The sequence below is a fragment of the Phalacrocorax aristotelis genome, chromosome 6 (genome assembly GCF_949628215.1).
Source record: "Phalacrocorax aristotelis chromosome 6, bGulAri2.1, whole genome shotgun sequence".
NCBI classification, from domain to species: Eukaryota; Metazoa; Chordata; class Aves; order Suliformes; family Phalacrocoracidae; genus Phalacrocorax; species Phalacrocorax aristotelis.
The window spans coordinates 20,361,376-20,386,051 of NC_134281.1; the positions used below are offsets into that span (position 1 = coordinate 20,361,376).

The 24,676-nt window shown below is 37.6% G+C and overlaps 1 protein-coding gene across 14 annotated transcripts in view; it reads left to right on the forward strand.

Moving 5' to 3' along the window:
- DOCK3 (dedicator of cytokinesis 3) overlaps positions 1-24,676 on the forward strand; it is a 221,679-nt gene that overhangs the window by 170,058 nt on the left and 26,945 nt on the right. For 10 of the 14 annotated variants that reach the window (XR_012661094.1, XM_075096446.1, XM_075096433.1 and 7 more), the window contains 15 exons: positions 475-621; positions 2,983-3,081; positions 5,251-5,345; positions 6,937-7,012; positions 7,938-8,038; positions 8,306-8,364; positions 10,507-10,655; positions 13,201-13,286; positions 14,478-14,504; positions 14,625-14,720; positions 16,385-16,445; positions 16,935-17,028; positions 17,733-17,881; positions 22,353-22,439; positions 24,383-24,487. Coding sequence is in view for 13 of the 14 variants with exons in the window: in XM_075096446.1 (XP_074952547.1) it covers positions 475-621; positions 2,983-3,081; positions 5,251-5,345; positions 6,937-7,012; positions 7,938-8,038; positions 8,306-8,364; positions 10,507-10,655; positions 13,201-13,286; positions 14,478-14,504; positions 14,625-14,720; positions 16,385-16,445; positions 16,935-17,028; positions 17,733-17,881; positions 22,353-22,439; positions 24,383-24,487 (1,431 nt within the window). In the remaining variant the exon portion in view is untranslated. The remainder of the gene's footprint in view (positions 1-474; positions 622-2,982; positions 3,082-5,250; positions 5,346-6,936; positions 7,013-7,937; positions 8,039-8,305; positions 8,365-10,506; positions 10,656-13,200; positions 13,287-14,477; positions 14,505-14,624; positions 14,721-16,384; positions 16,446-16,934; positions 17,029-17,732; positions 17,882-22,352; positions 22,440-24,382; positions 24,488-24,676) is intronic. The other 4 variants (XM_075096439.1, XM_075096444.1, XM_075096436.1 and 1 more) reach the window with 3 other exon arrangements.

Consider the following 24,676-nt stretch of genomic DNA (forward strand, 5'->3'; position numbering starts at 1 on the left):
TGCTCACAAAGAAAGGGTGGTGAAGTTTCCCCACGTTGCTCTAAAGGAGGAAGCTCATGGTGCTAAATATAATTCATACCCATGTCTATTTCAAATTGCAAGTTATGTTTTTGTGTGAAAAGAGTGAGATGAAAGATATCATGGTAATTAGCTAAAATAATACTGCCATGGAATAAAGGTTCCTGAACGTAATTTGATCCCACTATGTTCTAGAGTGTATGCAGATCTTTGATTATAGAATTACCTTTGTGGCTGTGACCCTGGATGTTTCCACCAGAGACTGACAAGGTAACACACACACACACTAGCATCACAACAGTATCTGATACCAATGATGAATTTAATTGTACTTCTTTGAACCTCTGTTACAGAGCTCCCATCAAAGCAAGTTTGTGGTATGGCTGACTCAGCAGAATTGTCTTTGCCAACTCTGTTCTCTCCAGTTTCTAACTGTTTGCTCACCTCTTACTGTAGGAGGGAGATGTCGTGGAGGAGGTTGAGATGATGGTGGAGAGCCTCCTGGACGTGCTTTTGCAAACTCTGCTTACAATCATGAGTAAATCGCAGTCTCAGGAGGCGGTAAGAGGGCAGCGTTGCCCGCAGTGCACAGCAGAAATCACTGTTAGTAACTAACAATCAGTTTCTATTTCCTGCTTCTCTAACCTTTGGTTCAGTCCCTCACCACCACTGGCACCTCATTATCATCTCTGCTGCATGAATGCCCAGGGCTTTGTCTCTTTCCCTTAATAAGCCACAAATCCCTTCCTTCCTCTGTGTGTATTGAGGTCTGCAGGAAGCAGTGGAGCTCAGGAAGCATTTGTGGATTTCCAGGTTATGTTCTTGTTTGCCTTTGAAGCTGTGATTGAGAGTTATTGTTTAGAACTTGAGACATATGCTAGCTGGATAGCTGCCTAGAGCCTCACCCTTAAATAGGTATCACCAAGGGCTATATGAGTGTTGCTGTACGCTTCTATGGGAGAACTTATCTTGGGCCGCATATCTCCGGGACACAGGGCTCTACCCACCCTGGGGACAGTGATGCACAGACATCAATATGATGGATACAAAATGTCTGTTTATTTAACTGCGTCACACACTTATATAGCTCTTGCGCTTCCTGTTCCTGCCACTCCTATGGGGAGGAGTCTATCTTTCCATCACATCCCGTGATCTTCCGGTTGCCGATCCCTGTCTATTCCCCTACAATGAGTATCAGGCTCTGATTCCTAAGGCTGAGAATACCATAATGCTCAGTGGACAAGTCCCTTTACTTAACACCCTGGAGAGCTTCTGTCCAGGTTCACTCATTTCATGCAAATGAAACACAGCATACATTTTCAAAAGAAATTAACAGATCATAAGTGAGCTGTTGAGCTTGGTGGGAGAATAGGGAAAAGCCACCACTTTGTCCATACTGTCACCATAAGCCTAGGGGAAGAAATTTTTTCTTTGACATGCAATGGAAGAGGAAAAAACGAAGAGAATTTTGCTGTTCAGCTTTCTTCTGTTCTGGATTTGTTGACCTTTTCTATTCTAGCCTATTTTAGTCTATTTTTGCTTGTCAGAGTCTAACGCAGCTTTTGCGCAATGTATGATGTTAAACTGCTCTTCAGAACATCCGTTTTTTCAGACTTGCTTTTTTATCAAATGGCTGAAACCTCAGAGGTATTGTTGAGGGCAGATCTACACTAGGGTACGCTTCTCACACAAAAGAAAAGATTGTATCTTGCCATGTTAGCTCAGATAAAGTAAAAAATGGTAGAATCCTAATGAAGAACCGAGGCATTTAGTAGTTTTCAGACATGTTCTTTGATACATAACAAGAAAGGTGCTAGCTTGCAAATGTCCAGTAACATCTCAATTTCCTTTTACTCCTGGCATTTAACTTACTGTTATTTATCCCATGCCATCTCACACGTAAGAGCACACCTTTTATTTCCTAATGATGTTCAGCCCTATGAAGTTTATTGGAACAACCTATGTCAAAGCTTCTGGGTAGATGCTTGAGCCAATTAGAAAAAAATTAAAATAGAATGGACAGTCCCAAGTATAAAATCCCCGTGTATTTGTTCCTGAATTTATATTTCACAGCAAGGTGATAGGTGGAATCTTATTAGATACTGCTTAGAAAGTAGTTTGTATATTTTCCAAATTAATTACTCATTGTCACAGAAAAAAACAGTGTTGTGCAAGGGACTGGCAGTCAAAAGACATAGTCCTTACATCCTTGGCACTGCCTTGCTTGTTATCTTGGACAGATTGTTTAACTTCTTTGTGCTTTGCTTTCAGATATGTAAAATGGGGGAGCTCATCTTTGGAAAACACTTTGGGATACTGTGGTAACTGGTTAGGGTGCATCTGCTTTGCAGGCCAAAAATGTAATTGTAGCTCATGTAGGCTTACCCAAACTATATTCAGAATATCTTACTGAAATACTGTTGGTACTGTAGCTATGACAGCACATAACTTGGTGAACACTAATAAGCCAAATATTTACAAGAATCCAGATGCCTTTTGTAGCCCACACTGATCCCATGCTGTCATCGCTATACTGTTTTGAGTATCTGAGCCAATTAGTTTAAATAATTCCTGGTATGTCTGCATGAGCTGCAGTCACACCTTCGATAGACATAGTATATTAAATAACTGAAAAAGGTGATTGTCAAAAACTGCATGCTTGGAGGGTGATTCATTAATGTCTATTAATAATTTTAGATTATTTTTGTTTAGACTACAATATTGGTTAAAAGACCCTTAAAACTAGCATCTATGGAGGAGCCTTTAAGAGGTGTATTCCTATGCATTAACAGTAATTCAAGAACTGTTAACGTGCAGTATTTTAATCTTTGTGCATGCCAGCTTTCCTCTCATAGGCATTGGGGCCATTTCAGACCCCTCCCTTTATACCTTACCCCAGGTTGAGTGTTATATTTACAAAATTTCAGATCGCTTGAATGAAAGAATTTCTCATTTGGTCAACAGGGAGAATATGTCTCCTGCCTTTTATCTTTGCTTCGTCAGATGTCAGACACTCATTTCCAGCACTTACTGGACAACTTCCAAAGCAAGGATGAACTAAAGGTACAACAGACCATCATGTTTGTAGAGTGATTTCCTCAGAATGGGAGGGCAGAGGGGAATCCCTCCAGCATTACTTGCTCTGCTAATCATTCCCATTCACTGGCACTCTATTCATGGACCTTCCTTTCACTTTTATAATAACAGGTGTTGTGTTACAAAAACATCTAAGACCACAGGGCACTGAATTATCTTCATAACAGCAAATAAAGTCCCAAGATAGATGTTATGAGACATAAAAGGATGTCATTGTACCATATAGAACACAGTCAGAGGAGCAGGGTTTTTTTAATCTTGAGAATGTGAAGCCAGTTGTTCTATAGCATTTTATTAGATGTTCAATCTGCATTGGAGCTTACTTAGGAAGGCTGTTGATTTTATGCCAGACAAGAATTTCAAGCCTTTTTGGGGACACAAATGTCTCTAGCAGATGAAATTTTTTGGGGGAAAGCAGTAACCTTACTATGCCACTTACTGCATGCTTCCCAAATTTGTGAACATTAACTTAAATTATGGCTCTGCATGAACAGAAGGGGTTGGTATGGGGTACAGACCTCTCTGGTGACTTTTTTGCCACTGACATTTTGAAATGGCACATCTCAAAACAGCAGAAACTAAATTTTTATCTCAAGGTCCGTCAGAAAGAGGAGTATCTCCGACAACAGTTTGTTTAAATAGCAGAATAATTGCAGAAATAAAGACAAGATTTTTTAATATAAAATGCTTGTGATTAGCATGGCACTCAATTAAATATGGACAATAAGAAGAATGTGATGTGGCAGGAACTTATGTTGCCTTAAATGAAATGGAGAAACAGTGAGAAGTCCTCCCTGAAAGCTTTCAGCTTCTAAATATTTCATGTGCATATAGAAAGGCTGAATGAAACAGGGAGATAAATTTGGGATGATATAATTCTTACCTTTAGGTTGCAGGCTTCACTATATCTCAGGCTGATGGTTATTTGAGGTTGCTATCTTTTGAATTGCTCACAGGAAAGTGATTTGGTAAATTAATTCATATTGATTTCTAATACATATTTTTAAACACTATCTAAACTATAGTTCGTATGTCAGACCACTGAAAAGGTTTGTCAATGAACTGAAATTTGTCTTTACACCCATAAGAACAAACACTGTTGTATATCTGATAATCTAAGGATGTTCCAGGAGTACCAGAGAGGCTGAAGATTTTATACCCAACTTTTTTTTCCAACTACCAGTTGACCTAATCAAATATATTACTTTTTTGTTGTTGTTATTTAAATATTGCTGTAATAATCTTTCCAATACTTTTTCTTAGATGGAAGGACATTATGTTCACTTACCACTGTTACATCTAGGTCAAAATGAGGCCTAAAGTCAAGGAGCTTCTGATGCTTTACTCTTAGCTTGGTTGCAACAAAATATTAATCTTTTTCACCCCCAATTAAGAAATAATGGTAGGACAGTTTTGAAGGAACCTTGCGCTGCCACTTTCAGTGCTACCTTGATTTTGTGCGGAAGGAAAATAAAACTATAAAATCATAGTTTGTAAGGCCAGCAACTTGGCATGTTTTATCCTCGCTGTTCTTTATAGACATAGAGGTGCAGGTAGTCAAAAACCAGAAATGTCTTTAGGTTTGGGGATTTTTTTGGAAAGCAAATATTCAGCTGAGTGTGTTCGAGATCTTTTCTGCTGCATATTGCCCAAAATGGTGTTTTCTGTTGCTATTTTTAAAAACGTATGTAGGAATTTTATTGGGCTTGGGCTTGTGGGTTTTTGTCAAATTTGTGACAAAAGTGCAAAGAAATTTGGACAGATACATTAATTAAATGAATGCATAAATAAATGCTTATGATTCCAGTATATTTGAAAATAGCTGCAAATTGACACTGGAACTCTTGATGATTACATGAGAAGTCACATACAATTATGCACATAAGGAAGTTTTTCATCTCACTGTGGAAGATAAGATTTAAAAGACAGCTGCAACTTGTTTAGTACATACTAGAAGCATACAAAATGAATAGAGCCATATCTCAATATATGTTGTTTCCATGTTTTCAGGTGAATGGCCTAGTAGCACATAGCTCAAGTGGAGCATGCTGACCTTAATTGTCTTTCTTATAAGCAAGAAAAAGATTAGTCTGCAGCTGCTGGTGATATTTTTTACTTCTTTTCCCTGTGTGATAGGAGTTCCTCCTGAAGATTTTCTGTGTGTTTCGGAACCTGATGAAAATGAGTGTCTTTCCTCGAGACTGGATGGTGATGAGGTTGCTCACCAGCAAGTAAGTAGAGAAGGAGGTATAAACTGTTGACATACTTTACTGGAGTTTTTTCTCCTCAGCTGAGCAGTTAAAGCCTGTAATGCAGTGTGTTTCATCAGACTGAGATGTGGTGATCAAGACGGGAATTCTAGAATCCTCATCCTCATTCCACAGTTACTTTAACACTCTGGACCAAACTGGGACTCTGTATTTGTTATGTTTCTTAAACTATACCTGTATGTACAGGTATTAAATAGTTAAAAGTTGAAACCCAAAGCTGAAGTAGCTGCATTGAGGGTGAGAGTGGCACAGCAGCTATTACAACACATGGCAAGGAACAGCCACCCACACCGAGTGGTATTAACAGGCAGACCTCTCGACTCCCTTTCTCAGTAAGTTACTGCATTAAACATCTGTCTCTTCCCATAAACATCGCTCCTTAACCTGCCTAGGAGGAGGACTCAGTTATTTTAGACAAGGAGGAGCAGACCCTAGCGATGACACCAAGTGCCTTACATACAGAGTTATTTCTCAATTAAGTTATCATCTACCATTTTAATGCTTAATTTTATCTAATTTTCTTGCTTCTGATGGGTTTGGAATTGCAGCATTTTATTTGGAATGGCAGCAGTGTGATGAACACGGGGTGGCTGGAATTATTTACTAGTTTCTTTAGATAAACTAGCTTTTGAATTACTACGGACTAACTGATGGCTGGAGGGGTTCCCATTACACAAAGACACCATGGAAGTTTTCCTAAAGGCTGACTGCTCAGCTGAGCTGTGTACTCTGCAGTTCACTGTGCTAATCAAAAGTGAAAGAAGTGGATTTCAGTATTTAAAGTGCAAAGATTAAATGAAGTTCTGAAAGAAAAGAAAAACCCACATGGAAGAGTAGTTACCTCAGATGCTGTAGGTTACGTGGTTCCCTTTGGCATAATTTTGCCATAAACCTTTAGGCCAATAGGTATGTTTAGCAGTGATATTGGAAGTATTGCTTGAATTTGAATATGAGATGTGCTGTTTCTTTTGCTACTGTTGTTGCCTTGTCTACATGCTATTTATTAATTCCTGAATTTATCACATGCCTTGATTGCTTTCACTAAGGTGTATTTAGCCACCTACAAAAAAAAATACCAGGGAATCCAGAATTGGCAAAATACTCACAAATAATCTTGAATTGAAGTGTAGACAGATAAAGGACCATTGTATGGCCAAGAACAAAAATAACTCAAACATTTTGAGTTGCTCTTTTCTGGGGGGCAAGGGGGTAATCTTATTGCTTAAGATTGGAGGAAGATTTGTGTATTCTTTTGTTTCACTGGAGGTAATGTGGCCCAACCATGCAAAATATACAGCATTTTAAATGTAAATTCCTGTGTAAATTCCGAAAGTTACAATAATGATGAAAATTCTTAATCTTGTATCACTTTGTACAAATTGTTTATTAAAACATGGAAAGATAGGTGATGTCTGTTAATCTAGCAGTGATTACATGAAGCATGCCCATCTCTGTACGTGTAGGAAAATCAGCACCACAAACCACTGCAATATGTTATACTCCAGATTGAAATGTTCTTTTTTTTGTTTTCTTTTTTTGTTTCTGACTGCAGTATCATAGTTACAACAGTTCAGTACCTGTCTTCTGCACTGCATAAGAATTTCACGGAAACAGACTTTGATTTTAAAGTAAGAATTAATACTCAGAAAATGTTATGACATCTTTCTAAACTAGCCGTAACAAATGAACAAGAGCTATTCTCTACATTAGCTGATAATATTTGCAGCATTTATTTGAGTATCTGTGAGGAAGATGACCAAACTGATAATGGACAGGAATTTGAATCTGCTGTGGAACTGAGGGGAAGTAGAACAGATAAACTGAGAGATCAAATCAAGAAAACTGAGCCCCTCATAAATGAAATAAGTATCCTCATAAGCTGTGGAGCTAATGAAGCATGCTGTGTTACAGGTTCATGGCTAATAAACTGTAAACTCAGGAAATGCTTTTCCTGAAGTTGGGGCACTCATGATCTTCCTCTCCCAGAGGTCTCTCTGGCTGTTGACTTAAAACTTGGAGGACCACCTTAGAGAGTGTTTTCCCTGTATCTGATGTAGTTGAAAATGAGCAACAAGTTCAGTGTTACTAAGGAAAAGCTGCCAGCCATGTACCTAGGTATGTCTACCTGCAGCATGATGGCAAAAGCCTAATTTCTTTGGGAAAACTGACTAAAATATAAGGCTTTCATTCATGATAAAATGTAATCTCTGCGGATATTTGAGGGATAAAATCTGTTTAGCCTACAGACAAAGCAATTTAAAACTTTGCTGGTCAACAAGTTTATTAATTTTTAACTCTGGTGCTAAGAGGAAAGCCCAGTGGCATTACCTTCTTGGGGCTTTTAATTTTAGTTCCTACCAGGTTTCAAATAATTTGTTGGTATCCTTAAGAGTTCAGTATCTCAATAGTGAAGATACATACTAATTAAGTCACGTCTTCATTACAAAAAGGAACAGGCTGATTCTACATGTAAAAGAACATATGTCTCCTTATATTTGTTTAAAATTTACTCCTTGGAGTATAATGTTGTAAAACTTCCTTCCTGTGTCACAGGTGTGGAACTCTTATTTCAGCCTGGCAGTTTTGTTTATAAACCAGCCAAGTCTCCAACTCGAAAATGCCACACCAGCTAAGAGGAAGAAAATTCTGGATAAGTAAGAACATGTTTTGTTGGGTTCCCAGCCTTTCCTGCCACCTCAGAAACTTGACTTCTTTTTCTATGAGTCGCTGTGATTTATTATGGAACTTGGGATGTGGAAATGCTTGGGAAATAAAGTAGATCTCTTAATACAGTGTTCAGTGATCACTCGACTTGTTTGATATCCTTATGTTGACTTACACGTGAATTTGATTTTTTTTTAAACATCACTACCTTGCCAATTTTTGTTCTATTATACAGTTGTTTATCTCCTCTCTTTCAGATATGGTGATATGAGAGTGATGATGGCATATGAGCTCTTCAGCATGTGGCAGAACCTGGGTATGTCTATTTCTTCTCTGTCTTAACAATCAAAGCCAAAGTAACCCGGATATCTGTTGGAATTTTTTACTTTTTGTAGCATCATAGAATAGTTAGTTTCTCTTGAGAGAGTTGTAAAACCAGGAAGCACTTCTCCCACCAAAAACTCTCTTCCGCATTGTCTCATCATACTTTTTTATCTGAAATAATACATTCCTATGAATTTGAATGCGTTCTTCTCAAATGTGACAGTGGCAGGTTTGGGCTGTTTTGACACATCAGTGACAGTTTTTGTGTATTTTCAAATATAAAATCAGCTTTTTGTAATCCCTTCAACAGTGCTGCCATCAGGTTCATATGGAGATACACTATTACTGACTTTCGTCTGATCCATGGCTGCAAAGCAGAAATCTAAATTTTCACAGCTATAACCAACTTTATTATATTGTAGATGATTCAAAAGCCAAAGTTATCGTGATTCAAAATTACAGAATCATAGGATCATTTAGGTTAGAAAAGACACTTACAATCTTCGAGTCCAAGAATAAACCTAACATTGCCAAGTCCAGCACTAAACCATAGCTATGTGTGTTTGATAATAAAGCCCAGAAGTGGCATACAGTAAAGCTTCTTTTTTGGTGTCTTCAGGTAGCTAGTATGGGTAACAAATTCTACATTACTACTTTAAAAAGAAAAAAAAAAAACAAAACCAAACAAAAAACCCCAAACAAATAATTAAAAAAAAAAACAAAACCAACAATAACCAAAACAGAAAACCCAAACCAAAACCCACAAAATCCCTGTCCACAATAAAACAATGTTTGTGATAAAATTTCAACTTCTGCAATTCATTTGACCTTTTCCTATATATTTTGATTAAGAAATTAAGCATGTTACAAAATGGGAAAAGATATATCTTGCCACAGGTCTCAAAACGTAAATGGAGATTTTTCATCTAGGACTTGTGCTTTTAGAAGTGTGCTGCAGCAGTCTTGGGTTTAGGTAATCCATCATCTTATTAATAGAAGAGCCAAATAGCATCTGTACTGCATCGAGCAAATCTAGCTAGGCCAGTATCCTGTCTCCATCAGGGACCAAAAATGAATACCTACGGAAACATCTGAGGACAAAGGAAGCATATAGTGTTCTAGAGGAAAATAAAAAAATGTTTGCTGATAGAGATCATAAATAATACAAGGTGCTGAGAACAGGTGAATCATTAAGAGGGCAAAGGAATTATATGAATCAGATTGGATAATGTGATAATGTGGTGGCAAGCAATTATTCAAAAAGCCAAATATGAACATTTTATTTGTAGGAATAGGAGTGCTATTCAAGAAAACAAAGACTACAAATGTATCATGCTGATAATCAGCTGAATGGGAGCTACCTGTTAAATGCCATGAGTAAAAAAGATACCATAATCTTTGAGAAAATATGTAAGAATTTTGAGTAAGAGAAGAGGGACAATATTACTGCCACAATTTTTTCATAGGTGCACTTTATGCTAGAATGGTTTGCCCAGTCCTGCTTTCTACAGCTCAAAAAACAAACAAAACAAAAAAAAAACAACAAACCAAAACTCAGCCAAAGCCAACCAACCAACTAGACAGAATAAAACAAACCCCAGGTCAGGTTGGGCAGAGTTCAGAGAACAGTCAGGAAGATGAGTACAGAAGTGAGAAGATGCCTTATTATAAAATTCTGAATAAGCCTGACCCATCTTGCACAGCTAAGATGATACAACCAGACTTAATCACAGTTTCTAAGCATCTGTGTGGAGAACAGAAGGCTCTCCAATATAACAGAGATCAAATAACCAGGAAATTATGCTCGACAAATTCAAATAAGAAGAGAGAAGCCCGTTTTAGATATGTAGATACAGGTATTTATCACGGAATGTTGTTCTGAATATGGCTATTTTGATTTATTCTCTGCAACCATGCAGTAAGCATGCCTCAGAAGAGATTGTTAGCAAAATGCCTCGAGTTTCTGTTGCTGAGAAGCAGTGTAATTTGGTCTTAAGTCAAGGTCAATTATGAAATTGAGACTTCCGTAGCACATATACTACTTTGTGTATGTCATTATTGCAGGGGTTCCCCATTTTCTCAGAGACAGGTAGCAAAAGCTTTTATTTAATTACAGTTACTTTGTGTTGTACAGGTGAGCATAAGATTCATTTTATTCCGGGAATGATTGGCCCCTTTCTTGGTGTTACACTTGTTCCACAACCAGAAGTCCGGAATATCATGATCCCTATCTTCCATGACATGATGGACTGGGAGCAGAGAAAGAATGGCAACTTCAAACAGGTGAAGTCGCTTCCCAAGCATTTGCAGTATTCTTTTCCTTGTTCTATCTGTAATGTCTGGCTGGAAGCAAGGAGTTTGTATCTGTTGATCCGTTTCTGATTGTGAAGATGTTGTCATGTAAATACACAAAAATAAAAAATTTGAAGCATAATTTACAAAACTGTTATAAGACTCCCAAGATTATTTAAACAGTGCCCTTCAGAGCAAGCTACGTATTTCCCATGAACATAGAGAAGAGGAGCAATGTGTTCATCACATTGGAGATGAGGAAAAGAAAATAATTTTATACGTGCTAGGCTCTCACTACTCCCATTGGTTTCCCTTAGATTATTAGCCAACCGTTAAATGGATCCGACTGAGAACCAAAAATGGAGATGTAATGATTTAGCCAGTATTTGTGAAACAGCGGTCTTTGCTTCTCTGTCTTCAATTTTCAGCTAAAAAGTGGTATTGTATAATTAAACAATTAGACCATGCTTTGTAGCAGACTTTGTGACTGTGACAATTATAGCAAGTCCTGGCACGCTTTGCAACTGTGTATTTTTTAAGAAATTGTAGCAGCTCTCCCGGAATGGTTATGCCCAACAGCAGTTCTGTAGTTTCCACCTGCTGGGAGCTCTGACTGCAAAACAGGGAGAGGAGTCTTCATCATTTTGTTGCCCAGTCATGGTCAGAGAATTGCTTACAATTTGCACTGCAAAACAGATCCCTGAGGTGCAAAGTATTAATAATGAAGGATTGGTTTGGACTGGATCCTCAGGTGACAGTGCTTCATTGCCATTGTGTTTGGGGCAATACTGGAGCAAATACCTGCAGATAAGTGCTCTGAAATAGTAATGGGTTTTATTTAAAGGATCATAATTCATGTGATTGTTTATTATCCACAAACTCATTAAAATGCCAGATCTAATCTGTTGTTCCAGAAGAATAACAGACCTTTTTCCATAATGTGACCTATTAAAGGCTGTATGGAAGAGTATTACCAGGAGCTTATGTTTTTCTTCCTGTTCAACTCAATTGATTATTACTGTTATTATTATTTACTACTATTATTGTCACAGTAGCATTGATCATGGTCCTCTTTTGCTTGTTTTAGCATAACAATAGAGCAGTCCCTGCTCTGGTGTTTACACATACAAGTGCCGACAACAGTCATCTTCAAGTTTCTGGACCTGTTTATACTTTCTGCATCAAGATGAACACTTCATAATCGTCATTTAATTTTTAATCTCATTAATGTATTCTAAATTAGAGCTCCAAGAATATTTCTTAAATTACCTGTGGAGCAAATTTCCCTGTTGTCTTGTGAAGTATATATCATAATTCTAAGATTGAAGACAGAATAGTCATCTATATTAGTGAGAATGAAATATATAGTTAAGTAGCACAAGATGTTTTTGCAAAGAGAGGGTAGATTTTTTTAATTTTGAGCTTCTCTTTACTTTTTGAATACTAAATTGGTTGTCAGAAAATACAAAAATCCTGGAAATTAATTTTCAAGCCCTTTTTTTATTTTCTTCAGTAGCTCATGTTTTAACAAGGTTATTTTTTCAGCGATACTGGATAACAATGCAGTCTTATTCATGGGCTAAATCAGGTCTCCCTTTAATGATTTCAGCAACAAGAGCACCAACTCCATTTGTGTGCCACTGGGTGATTTGCTTTTCCTTCTAATCTTTACTTCCTTTGCAATTTGGCAGATGAAAACCAGAGAAGCTCAAACTATGCTTGTCTTTAAATAAAAACAAGCCATATTTCTCCAGTTTCAACCTTTAGGAACCTGTCTTCATTAGTACTGAAAGTACTTTCTACAAGATTTCAAAGGCTACACAAAATTGTTTTGTTTAATGTCAGATACATTGATTTCTGCACTTGAATCAATTTTATGGGAATATCTGATATCGAACTTGATAATAGGACATATTAGACTGGTGGGGGAAATGAATACATATTCAAAACCTTTGTAAGGGAAGAGAAACAATGATACTGTTGTAGCCCTTTATATAAAGTGTGAAAAGAAAATGCATCATAGAATCAGAGAGGCTTGACAAAACTGGATTTAATGAACAAATAATTTTCCAGTGTAATGATGGTTGGATGATGGGAAATGAATTACCCACCAGCAGAACCACCACAGCAGACCAGTGGTGATCGTGCCATGAATTAGTTTCTCTGCCTGGATATTCTGTTACAGTACAGGATGTAGTTTATCTGACATACTGTTTCACAGAAAGTGTGTCCGAGTGATTTATTTGATAAGAGAATAAACTTCAGAAATTCCTGTGAAGAAGCAGTTTTACCTTTCCTGGGATGTTCATCTAGAGCCAGATAAGCAAAAGAATAGTTTAGTTTTAGTCCTCCTATTTCACTGAAGAATGAGAAAAGTGTGTCCTTTCAACTGAACCACAGAGAAATAAATCACTTGCACATAGAACTGAGCAGCCACAGGCACGAGAAAAGAAATATTCTTGCAGTGTTCCTAGTGTTTGGAGCTCTTGTCTTCTACATGAACAGCTAGTTTGTAACAAATCACTTCTCCATCCAGGTTGAAGCTGAGTTGATCGATAAGCTGGACAGCCTGGTATCCGAAGGAAAAGGTGATGAGAACTACAGGGAACTCTTCAGCCTACTGTAAGCTATGACAGTTTCTGCTCACTCTGTGTTGTGCAGGGTCATTGAAAGAGTCAAAGCAGCGATCTGTGCAGCTGCAGCTACAGTGCTGATGCTCAAGGAAAACAGTTAAAGGGCTTTCTGGCAGGTTTTCATTACATGGCTCAGTGAAATAGAAATACATCACTCTAATTCTGAGAATAATACAAAAACCTGAATTCTTCGTCTTCTTTCTGTGAAATCTAATATAAGGCTGCACAGGTAAGTAGCTGTCATCCTCCTGTCAAAAACTGATTTGCTAGAGGAGCCAGTGTCTTTCTTTTTACATTGCAATAAGTGAAATCACAGTCCTAGGATTGTTTAGAGAAACAGTCTAGCAAGTAAGGCCTTGTTAGAGCAAAAGACAGTTTCCTCAGCATTTTCCTTTGCTTCTTCCAATTTTTGAAGACCGTGTTTCAGTTGGCTCAACAGTACCAAGTTGCTTCCTCCAGAGTCCATCATGACACTGTATTTCCACTGCCTTTCATACAAAAATGCATACTTGTAAGGATAAACTTAAAGACTTTATATCTGACTTTCCACTTAGTTATCTTTGATTACTGATCTGTCTCCAAATTTCACTTCCATTGATCCTGGTTTATTTCAAAAGGACTTTTGAACTCAGAGTCCAGAGCAGTTAATCCTAAATCTTTTCATATTCCAGTGAGCCACAGAGATCATTAGCAGAATTTTAGCCATATATTCCAGCCAATTTTATGTGGCCCCTAATAGCATGCTGGTAGTTTTAAGCATAAACCTTTGTTTTGCTAGAACCAATACTTGTATTTCTGAATTTACAATTGCACATTCATTTTCAAGATAGATAAGCCTGCCCATCCTGTATGCTTATCCTTAGAAAGCATGTAAATGCATTCAGTTTTGATTTATTTACAGTTTAAATAAACTGATTCAACGTTGGTAAGTTAGGTACTGATTAGAGACAAAAATTTATGTAGGGATGAGCAAAGAAGAGGTATTTGCAGTAGGTTTAGATTCCCTTCCAACTTCTAACAGCTGTTAGCAGTATTTAAGCTACAGGTAGTAATGTAGGAATCAACGGTTGCAATGAGCATTGCTCTTTTTTGTATGTTTTAAATGGCAGTGTGGACATATTTTTCCTTCTCCTGTCAATTCTGTAATTTCTTTGTCTTTGCTTCATGCTGCCTGGAGTAGAACTCAGCTCTTTGGGCCTTATCCAAGGTAAGATAGTAATTCTATGAATCAGTTTTGTGAGGGAGAAACCAGGTTGTCCACAGCTGTCTGCATACCCTATACCATTACCATGGAAGCCTCATCTGCTGTCTTTCCATGTCCAAACAGTTTGCTGGAGAAGATTGAGCAGGAAACATGGCGGGAGACTGGAATCTCTTTTGTTACGTCCGTTACTCGTCTCATGGAGCGTCTGCTTGACTACAGGTATCTGGCAACAACAGTAATATATTCTAAGTATAAGAAGTTCGTAAAGAGGTAGTACCAAATTTCTTCTCTACACAGAATATTTTTATTATTTATCAAGCTGCATGCTTCTCTGATGGCATTACGTAAGCAAACCTAACTCATTGCTGCTGGGTTCTGAGCAAAATCCTAAGTCCTCGTCTCTACAGCCCTATTCTCCTTCTTGCATGCTCATTCCTGATAATAGCAAAGATAAAGGAATTTTTTAATTTGTAATTTTGTACTAAGGTTTATTCAGGTTGCTAAACTATTAATTCCTTCTATCATTGAAATGATATCACCTAATTCAGCAAAATACATGCTAAATGCAAGAATGAACTCAAGTGCCTTGCTGAACCAAGATGTGCTGAACACCTCACCTGGACATGCAGGGTTGGAAAACTTTTCATCTGAGGGAAGTCTGACATGTCAGCTGGTGACTCGTGTGTGCAAGACTCCACTATAAACTAGGCATCCTTTGTTTAGTTTTAGACTGAAGTTTGCAGGACTATTGCGTCAATACAGCTGAGCTTTGATTCAGTTACAAGAAAATATTTTAAGTTCATATATGTATACGCACCCCCCCACAGCTGTTCTTATGGAATGATAGGCAACCTGAAGCTATATAAAACTGCCCCAAATATTTCTATCTTTAAGCGTACTGACAAGAGTTCAAATAATTTTTTTCTTGTTCTGCTGCTCATTATAGGTTAAAACCTGTGACTGGGCTGGGTATTCTGCAATCCCAATACTTTTCTGTGCTTTTTAGTTTGCTCTTTTTGTTATCTGTACCAGTTTGATCCAATCTCCTGTTTGTTTCCTGACAATAGCTGCTGTAAAACTACTATGCAAGGCCAGGTATCTCAGGCACATTTAAAGGGAAAACAAGGAGCTTTTTTTTTTTTTTTTTTGATGAAATTTGCTATCAATGCAACTTTGATACACAGATATACATTTAACCAAGGAACAGATACCAGTTTTTAATTGATTTTTAATACACAGATTTTTTTTTCATTCCTAGAGCAGAACAGAACAGGGAACTTCATCAAAACTGGGAAATATGCAGGCATCTCTTGGGGTCCAGCTGCCAGTTAGTTGACACAGTAGTTCTCAAGACAGTTTGCTGTGTCACTGCTTTAAAAATCTTGTCACTTTCACAAATGAATGTGAAAGTCAAGATTAGTAATTTCTGAAAAAGTTAGTAATCTAGTCAAAATTACTCAGCTTGTATCTTTCAGCGTGCCCACACTATATTGGATAGCTGAATTTATGAAAGCTAATCCTTTGACTAGGAAAGCGCTAAACATTTACACCTGGATAAAGAATAGTTTTTACTTTTATAGTAGATCTCATTCAGATGATTTTTGGCCACTGTTATCTGATTTTTGTTCAGATTCTTGTAAGAAATGAAGTAGCAGTCATTTCAGGTGCTTGCTCTCGGGTGCAGACATGTAAGAGGACACTCAGTTCTCACACCATTTAAGCCATAACGTGGAAATTTTTCTTAGAGGAACTTTATAAAATAAAGTATATGATTAACTGTTGTTTCTGATCCAAGGAAACTCTGGAGGATAAGATAGCTTCAAATTTATTTTAAAAGGACTTTTTTTGCAGATGTACTATTCAACATTGTTCTGTTTTCTTAGGGACTGTATGAAAGGAGATGAAACAGAAAATAAGAAAATTGGCTGCACTGTTAACCTTATGGTAAAGATGTTTCCTTTATCTCTTTGTGGTACTGTTCAATGTTGCTGAAACTGGAATGGGAAAGATTGGGATAGGAATCTGTGTCAGGCAAGTGTAGCTTCAGAATCTGAGCACTGGGATGACAGAACAGAATGACTGGGATTGTGAGGATCCTCTGGAGGTCTCTGGTCCAACTCTACTTAAAGCAGGGCCAAGTAGGTCAGGTTCCTCAGGGCCTTGTCCAGCTGAGTTCTCAGTTTCCCTGTGACAGAGGTTCTACAACCTCTCTCGCCTTTCCTTTCAGCTTTTGACTACCTTCATTTTGAAAAAAAAAATCATGACATGATAAAATTAATGGGTTAAATCAGTGTGAACGTGAGAAGAATTATTATTTTTCTTTTACACTAATAATGTATTCTCTTTTCAATACCTTTATACATACGCAGATGCTGCTAATTGTCTCAAAGGAAAAGTCTCAATAAGAATAACAACTCTCTTTTTCTTTCACAGAATTTCTATAAATCTGAAATTAACAAGGAAGAGATGTACATACGCTATATCCACAAGCTGTGTGACATGCACTTACAGGCTGAGAACTATACAGGTTAGTAAGACATCATAGGGGGTCTGCTTGAAGTCCTGGTGAAAATTTTTGACTCTCCCAGTGTTACACTCTAACATCTGATTCATTCTTTTGCAAAAAATTTGTATGACTCGTTCATGGCAGCTGGGAAGATAAGAAGCTGAGGTCCAGCTCATTCCCTCAAGTCAAATAATGTACATCTATGCCCACACAACCATATGACTATTCCATTACACTCTGAATTTTACTTTAAAGTATTCTACAAGGAAGGCTGATCAAAAATAACACAACAGTGGAATCAAATTTAGAGGAAGATTAAAATCACGAAACGACTATTATCATCGGCTGTATTTCCTTGCAGTATAGTATTTAGGAAGCACTTAGAAAGTGTAGAGTCTAATTCTGTTGTCCAAGCTCTGTTTACAGCTGCAGGCCCCAAATCTAGTTGCATATCTGAATATCTGACTGTGCATTTAAATCAAGTAGCTAGTAAAAAGAAACTTGACAGATTTGTACCTAAAAATCAGGTTCATAGGAAACAGCTGTATGCTGCTATTTTAAGTAATTGAATAATTCAATGATCATCTAAGACTTCAGGATTTTTTCTCAAATCGTAAATCAGAAATTCCAGACTGTTTAAGAAGCAGGTCTAGAGACCTTTCAATCTATTGGCTGTATTTATTTGCTGTCATTGATGCAGTGTCCAATAATTGCATTTCCAACAGAGGCTGCATTTACTTTGCTTTTGTACTGTGAGTTGCTTCAGTGGGAGGACAGACCTCTGAGAGAGTTCCTGCATTATCCATCCCAGTCAGAGTGGCAACGTAAGGAAGGTCTGTGCCGTAAGATTATCCATTACTTCAACAAAGGGAAGGTATGCCAACTTCTTCTCTCTTCCAGCAGCTTCCTTCCCTTTTCCTGACTGACTTTAGGCTTGCAAGCCTATCCTTTCAGTTCAGTAGTCAAAAGGTTTTGTAACTTGACAGATTGCTTCTTGGCTCTCTGGACAAAAAACCAGATAAGAAAATGGATGTGGGTATTTCATTATGCATGACATTTGGAACTAGTTTAGGTAGGCCAACAGGAAAAACACCAAGACATTTTTTACCTTTAAACCAAACTTTGGATCACCTGATACGGCAGAAAGCTCTACAAATGCCAGTTCCTTAGCTTTTGGAGGGCGGGATTGCATTTTGTAGTTGGCTATGCAAATTGCTGCGTTATGACTCACCTTAGGACTTGTTTTGTTTCTAACCTATAGAAGTAATGGTAGGCAATGCACTGTAGGAGTCCTTTTATTTAAAAAGTTTTAAGTCTTTTCAGTGTCATTGTTATTTTAAAGTGGCTTTCAATTAAAGTGCAGTTGCATCCATTGCACAAGAAGAAAATCAATACATTTCAATCTCACACATTCGGTATGTTTCTCTTATGAAAATTTGTGGGTTTTTTTTCAATTACTGCAGACATAGGTGTTATAGTCCCTTGTGTCATGGCATTTTGGAAACATTTCAGAGGTGAACCTTAAAAGTTATATCATCTGTCAGAATATTTTCAAATTTTTCCCTTCCCTAGAAAAATTTCTACAGCTTATATTATTGGAAGATAATGTCTGCATGTGTGCCTCAGGATTGTGTTTGCCTGTGATGGCAATGACAGTGGCATTAAATACAAATGTGATTTGGTTCATATGGGGTTGCCATTCCAGATAATTCTTTCCTAGCCCTGATAATAGAATGTTGCACGTGGCAGAGACATTCTCTACAGAACCTGCAAAAGGAAGTCAGATTCCTGTACGTAGGAAGAAATGCTCTATTTATGAGGAGGGGATTAATTAAGTAGTTTGGTTTTTTAACGAGAAATTGTTCTTTTGTAATAATACTGCATACAGTTCTCATTCTAGTTTCAGAAATTTTCAGGGTTTTCAGACTGCACTTTAAAAAAAATTACTGCCTTGTGCAAATATTGCAGTAGTTGTACTGTCTTACTAGACAAAGATGATAGACTCTGTAAAACAAGTGAGCCTGTACTTTTGACAAAAAGGGATTCAAAACTTGAAGGATGTAATTTTGCTATAAAACTCCTAACAGATTAGCATGGTAACCTCTTGAGGTTTTTTCCCCACTGGATGTTTTTGCAGTTACTTGACTTTGTGTTTTAATCCTCATTTATTATAAATGGTAGCAGAATGACTAAACAATCCGTTTCAGCAGTGTGTATGTCACTAAAACTGTGGAAGTGAAAGATGCTGAGAAGCCAAATTCTCCTGCTGCTTTTCAGCACTCTTCCTGTTGCTGTGTAACAGGGAACAGCTCAGGGAATGGAAGAAATTTGCTTCCTTCAACTTGTGTCTGGGTTTCTTTCTGCACTACCCGGGTCCCTCCTCAGGTCCTGAAGAATGGAATTTGTTGTTCTGTGTCCTTCAGTTTCATTTCTGGAGTTCTCATTCTCATTCTCATGCTGCTCCTGGCATCTTCCACTAAGGGAGTCAAAGCAGCGTGAAAAGGGTGCAAAAATTCTGCATTTGTTAATGGGAAAATTTTCTCAGCACAGGAATGGGGGAAGACTATGGCGACAAGACTGTCTTGTGAGTTTGATGCAAAGGGCATGCCAGTGGAGGGCACAGAGTGGTGGCATGGCCCATGGCAGGCCTGGAGTGCTCCAGTGGGGCGCTGAGTTGAGCAACTCCCGTTCTCAGGATCGTCAGAAGCAGCCCTGTGCTGGGAAGGAATGAGGTGCTCCAAAGCCCTTTTAGACTTCACTCTGGTCGTGTGCTCCTTCCTACTGATTTCTGCTATGCTTTGAATTGGTTTATGGCTCAGTCAGCAGTGTGTGCAAGTGCATAACTATAAATAAAGTTTTGTTGTATTGTTTTTAACTCACAGTTAATGATTTTTTTATCTGCTAAACCTCAGGTTTTCTAAATGAAAAACTAGTATGGAACAGTTTGAATCCAGTTGATTGTGCTTCTGGATAGCAGTAGCTTGAAACCCGCACAACCCTTTCCTGTCCAGTTCACTGCTAGATTTTATTAACTAAAAATGCTGACCGGCTCCCATCACAGCATCACAGTGTATATTCTCCTTAGCACCAGCAAAGTGCTGTGAAAGACCCAAAGCTGTATTTCCAAAGCAGTTCATTTTTAGATCACATGCGTCATACCTAATGTTCGAACTAATTTCTCTGTGCGCCCTTATGTGAATCATATTTCCAAAAGAAATCTGCACATTGGGATGTGAGTAAATAAAGGTTGCCATGAATAAAGAAAGGTTGCGTTTCATAAATGTCGATTGTCTCTATCTGTGCCTCCTTGTGTGCTGTCAGTAGCACTCAACTGAGAGTTGCTGGTGCCATAGGAGAAAGCTGCAGTAAATGTCATATGAATGTGTTTTTCAAGCAAAGAACATGCAAGCAGATCAGGCATCAGCAAAACAGAAAGCAGTAATGAGGGAAACTAACAGTGGTGACATTAGGAAATTATTTGAAGGGGGGAGGAATGATGCTTTAGAGGGAAGTGACACTTGCATAGCACATAGAATTACATATTAAATTTCTACACTGTGAAGATGGTACTCATTACCATCACAGATTTTAAAACTGAGGATCCCAGCGACTCAGATATCCATTCATTCTCTTTTCCTTTCAAATACCTGCAAACTCTCTTTTCTCTCTAAGTTACCTGTATATTGTGTTTCTTTGCTTCTCTATCTCATCTTTTATCTACAGAATATTCAGCTAGCACAGTGGAATTTCTCTGTGTGGAGATTTAACTGAAACAAAGAGAGAAAGCCTGAGTTAGGACAACAGGAATAGTATCAGGGTACTTATAGAAGAGTTGGTATAAATAAAAATAAGATGTGGTTACATGATCTTAATTTAATTCCCATCAGACAAAGCGCAAAAACCTGAGATCACAAAAACCTGAGTAATGTTCTGAGTAGTCAAGTAACTGGTCTTTCAGTTCATTTCCTTTTGTATGTGTTGTATTTACCTAAATAATTCTCAGGCTTCCCATCATCCCAAACTAATACTCTCAGAATATCCAAATTGATACTGAAAGAATCTTTATTTAGCAAGTTATTATGTAAGTCTTTGTAATTAACTGAAGCTAAACAGATCTAGGATCATTATTTTTGCCTTTTTAATTCTTACAACTATCCCTTCTTTTATTAAAAAAGTTTTTATGCTTACCAGTTTTGCTATTCAGAGAAAAAAAGCATAGCTGGTATTAAGGATGAGAGAACAGACACTACAAATGTGTGTTCATAAAGGGAAGCACTGTAAAGTACCTAATACACTAAATCAAGCAGTCTAGAGATCCACTTTTTTAAGTGAATGTACATGTAACCGGAAAAACTTCTTCCATATTAAGTGCTAATATTTTACAAAATTACTGTTAATTACTGTTACCAATAATTTACAATATTGCTATTAATATTCTTAAAACTTAAGGTGGTAGTCTAACTCACACACTAATTTTGTTTTCACTGCAACAGGATCCCAGTTAAAACAACTGCCAAGTTAGCCCAGTAATGCATAAAAGTTAATCCAATAAAGGTTCAAGTGATGTACTAGATCCTTTACATAAATATGGTAAGAAACAGTCGTTCCACCAAAAGGCTTCCGATCTGTGCAGGTAAAAGATGATGGGAGAGGAGATTTCAGTTCAAGGATGTAAAATGAGCACTCTAAAAAGCTAAGTAAGGTAACAGGAGTCTTTCTCTCACTGTGGGCATGCCCATATTCTGTCTCTTACCTTTGGGGGTGATGAGTATGGTGTGCTAGAAAAGATGTATCTTATGCAGACTGTAAATTGAAGAAATTAGTTTTGCATTCAGTTCCAAATATGGATATGTCTGTTCTGAGGATGTTTTGTCTCTGTATTTGAGTGTTTCCTATTGCTTGACTGTTTTGTGCTTTCACTAGGAAGTAGCAGCCCTGGGAAGGGGAGAGCTTTGCTAGGGAGCTAAGCCCTAACTCTTTACTCCAGGGAGTTTAGTGCAGAAAGTAAATGAGATACTGGGGGTGAGTTGAAGGGGTGTCTAACAAGAAGAAAAAATGTTAGTTGTATTATCTTTCTCCGAGTAAGTTCCCAGTCTCATGAGTGAACTGTCAGTAACAAGCAGTATTTGTGTGTAATTTCAATTGAACATATGCCTCCGTCACCATCTTGAAAGAGGAATTAATCTGGTATTTAATGGAAACTGTTTCATCACATTGCATTTTCACATCTAATCCCTGGCATTTCATACCAAATTAATTCTCAAAATTGAGTTTCCATATTCCCCTCCACTGAGTTGGCAAAAACATTGTGTTTGCTGTGAGTGTGATTTGCTTTGGTTTTGCAGAGCTGGGAGTTTGGAATCCCGCTGTGCAGAGAACTGGCCATACAGTATGAAAGTCTCTATGATTATCAGAGTCTCAGCTGGATTCGGGTAAGTAGCAGCAATTCCTCTCCCTGCAGACTTTCACATCATTCCCCAGGGAATTTTGCCCTGCTGTCAGAACATTCTGAATTTAAAATATAATAATATTCCCTATACAGTTCCATGCATTTACAGTGACTCCTTTGCCATTGATTCATTTCAGTGACTTTGTAGGTCCACTGAAGTAATTCCGAAGTCTGCTAGCAGTAAACTCAAATGAGTACATGGAGACAACATACACATAGGAGCTGGGCTTGCTATTGCAATTGGATATTTAGATGTATTTCTGCATAAAATATCTTTTTTTCTATTTTTTAAAAATTCTATATTGATATTTCAATTCCAAAAATATCAAGGAGAGCTTGTGCCTCAGTTGACATGAGAGGAACAGGAAAGAAAGAATGAAGAAGGCAAACTTGCGGCATTCTTGTAAATTTACAAGGATCTGGTCCTCCAGATAAGCCAAACACGTGATGAATTCAGGGCACATTTGCAGCATTGTGCTTTAATCAGAAAAAGTCAAAGTTCTGGTTGTTATTTAAAAGCTTTATGAATGTGAAAATAACTTCATATGCTTTTGTCCCCTGGGATCTCATGCATATATCCAAATTTAAGATTTATGCTGTGTGGATGAATGCTTATACACAGTGGTTAAGATTCTCTTTAAAAGTCAAACTGCATTTTTGAAGAGCCTGTCTTCTTCAAAGTGGCCCTAAAGACAGTGCAGGTGTCCATCGTGGTTGTGCACTTGTTTGTTGTAGACGTCTAAAATAGAGCGGTGTGAAAATTTATCCTGGTGTACAGGAAATACCAAATGGGTGAAGTGATCATGAATGATAAGCAAACAAACTTATTAAAAGGTTAGTCAAGTCATGCATCAAGAATTTCTTTCCTAAAACATGAGTAAATTAGCTATTCTTGCTGCCTTTTTATTATTTTAATTTAATCAGCTGGCAGGCAAAAAGCATCTCAGCTGATCAGCGTAACCCAATCCACCTCCTTTCATTCACCTGTGTGTTACATGTTTTCTGTTCAAGTTTCCTAAATCTGTGTTGACCTGAACTGACTTGAATTTCTCCCCCTCCAAAGAGTTTTCCTCTATGCCATTCACATCATTCAATGCATTCCTTTATTCTTCCTGCAATCACTTTGGGACCTTCTCCATTTTAGAAAAGGAGTTAATAATATGTGGGAACCAAGAACAAACCCTTGATGCGATATTCTAAGTCAAAGCTGCTGTTAGGGTTCCCTGCAGTGGAAGCAATGATGTCAAACTGATTCTTCCCTTCAAAGAGCTTTCGTGTTGCCATAGTAAAATTCCTGTGAGCCTTTCAACTGAGACTCAGTTTGGCAAGGGGTCTTGAAATCCCACTCTTGATATAAATGCTAGCACAGTGCCACAAAAGTATTAATCGGAACTAGAGAAAAATGCTTTTACTTTTTCCAAACTCCTTTTTTCTTCTATGTTAAACCTACTGGTGCACAGAGCTGTAGAAGATTTAATTTTGTTTCACCCTTTTTCATGCCCCTCAACTCAATTAACACAAACCCAATTGAATTGATATAATTTTTCAGACAGTGGTATAGATTTTGAGCTGTAGGAGAGATTAGGACACTGTGGGCCAGGCAACATAGATCTTAATCTCAGCTTTGCCAATAGTTCTGCAATGCAAAGAAAATTATGTGCAAGACCTGTTTAATTTAAAATGCGATACAACAGAAATATTTCCATATGTCATCTCCAAAAAATGTAAAATTAGTATGATGATACTATAGTCAGTTCTACCATGCAGACTGTTTAATTAATAATTATTATCTTTAAAAGAATTTTGGTCTTTTTATAAAAACTTATGGGGGCAAAAGAGTAATGTAGTATTTCAACATGTCTTGAGATCCTAAAGTTTTAAGTGCAGTTTTAAGGGTCTGATAGCAGCTATCTTTTTCCTCCACAGAAAATGGAAGCTACCTATTATGATAATATCATGGAACAGCAGCGCTTAGAACCTGAGTTTTTCAGAATTGGTTTTTATGGTCGGAAATTCCCATTTTTTCTGCGGGTAAGCCAGATTTATACAAAATATGACAAAGCAACCAGGCTCAGAGTAGCAGTTAAGGCTTTGTATATTTGTTGTGGAGATACGATGTCTGCCGTTCAGCTTATTTTTTTACACCTGCACAAGTGGAAACAGCTTTCTGGCTGAACTGAAGGATGTGATCTGTTGGGAATGTTCTTAGAACAGAGATCA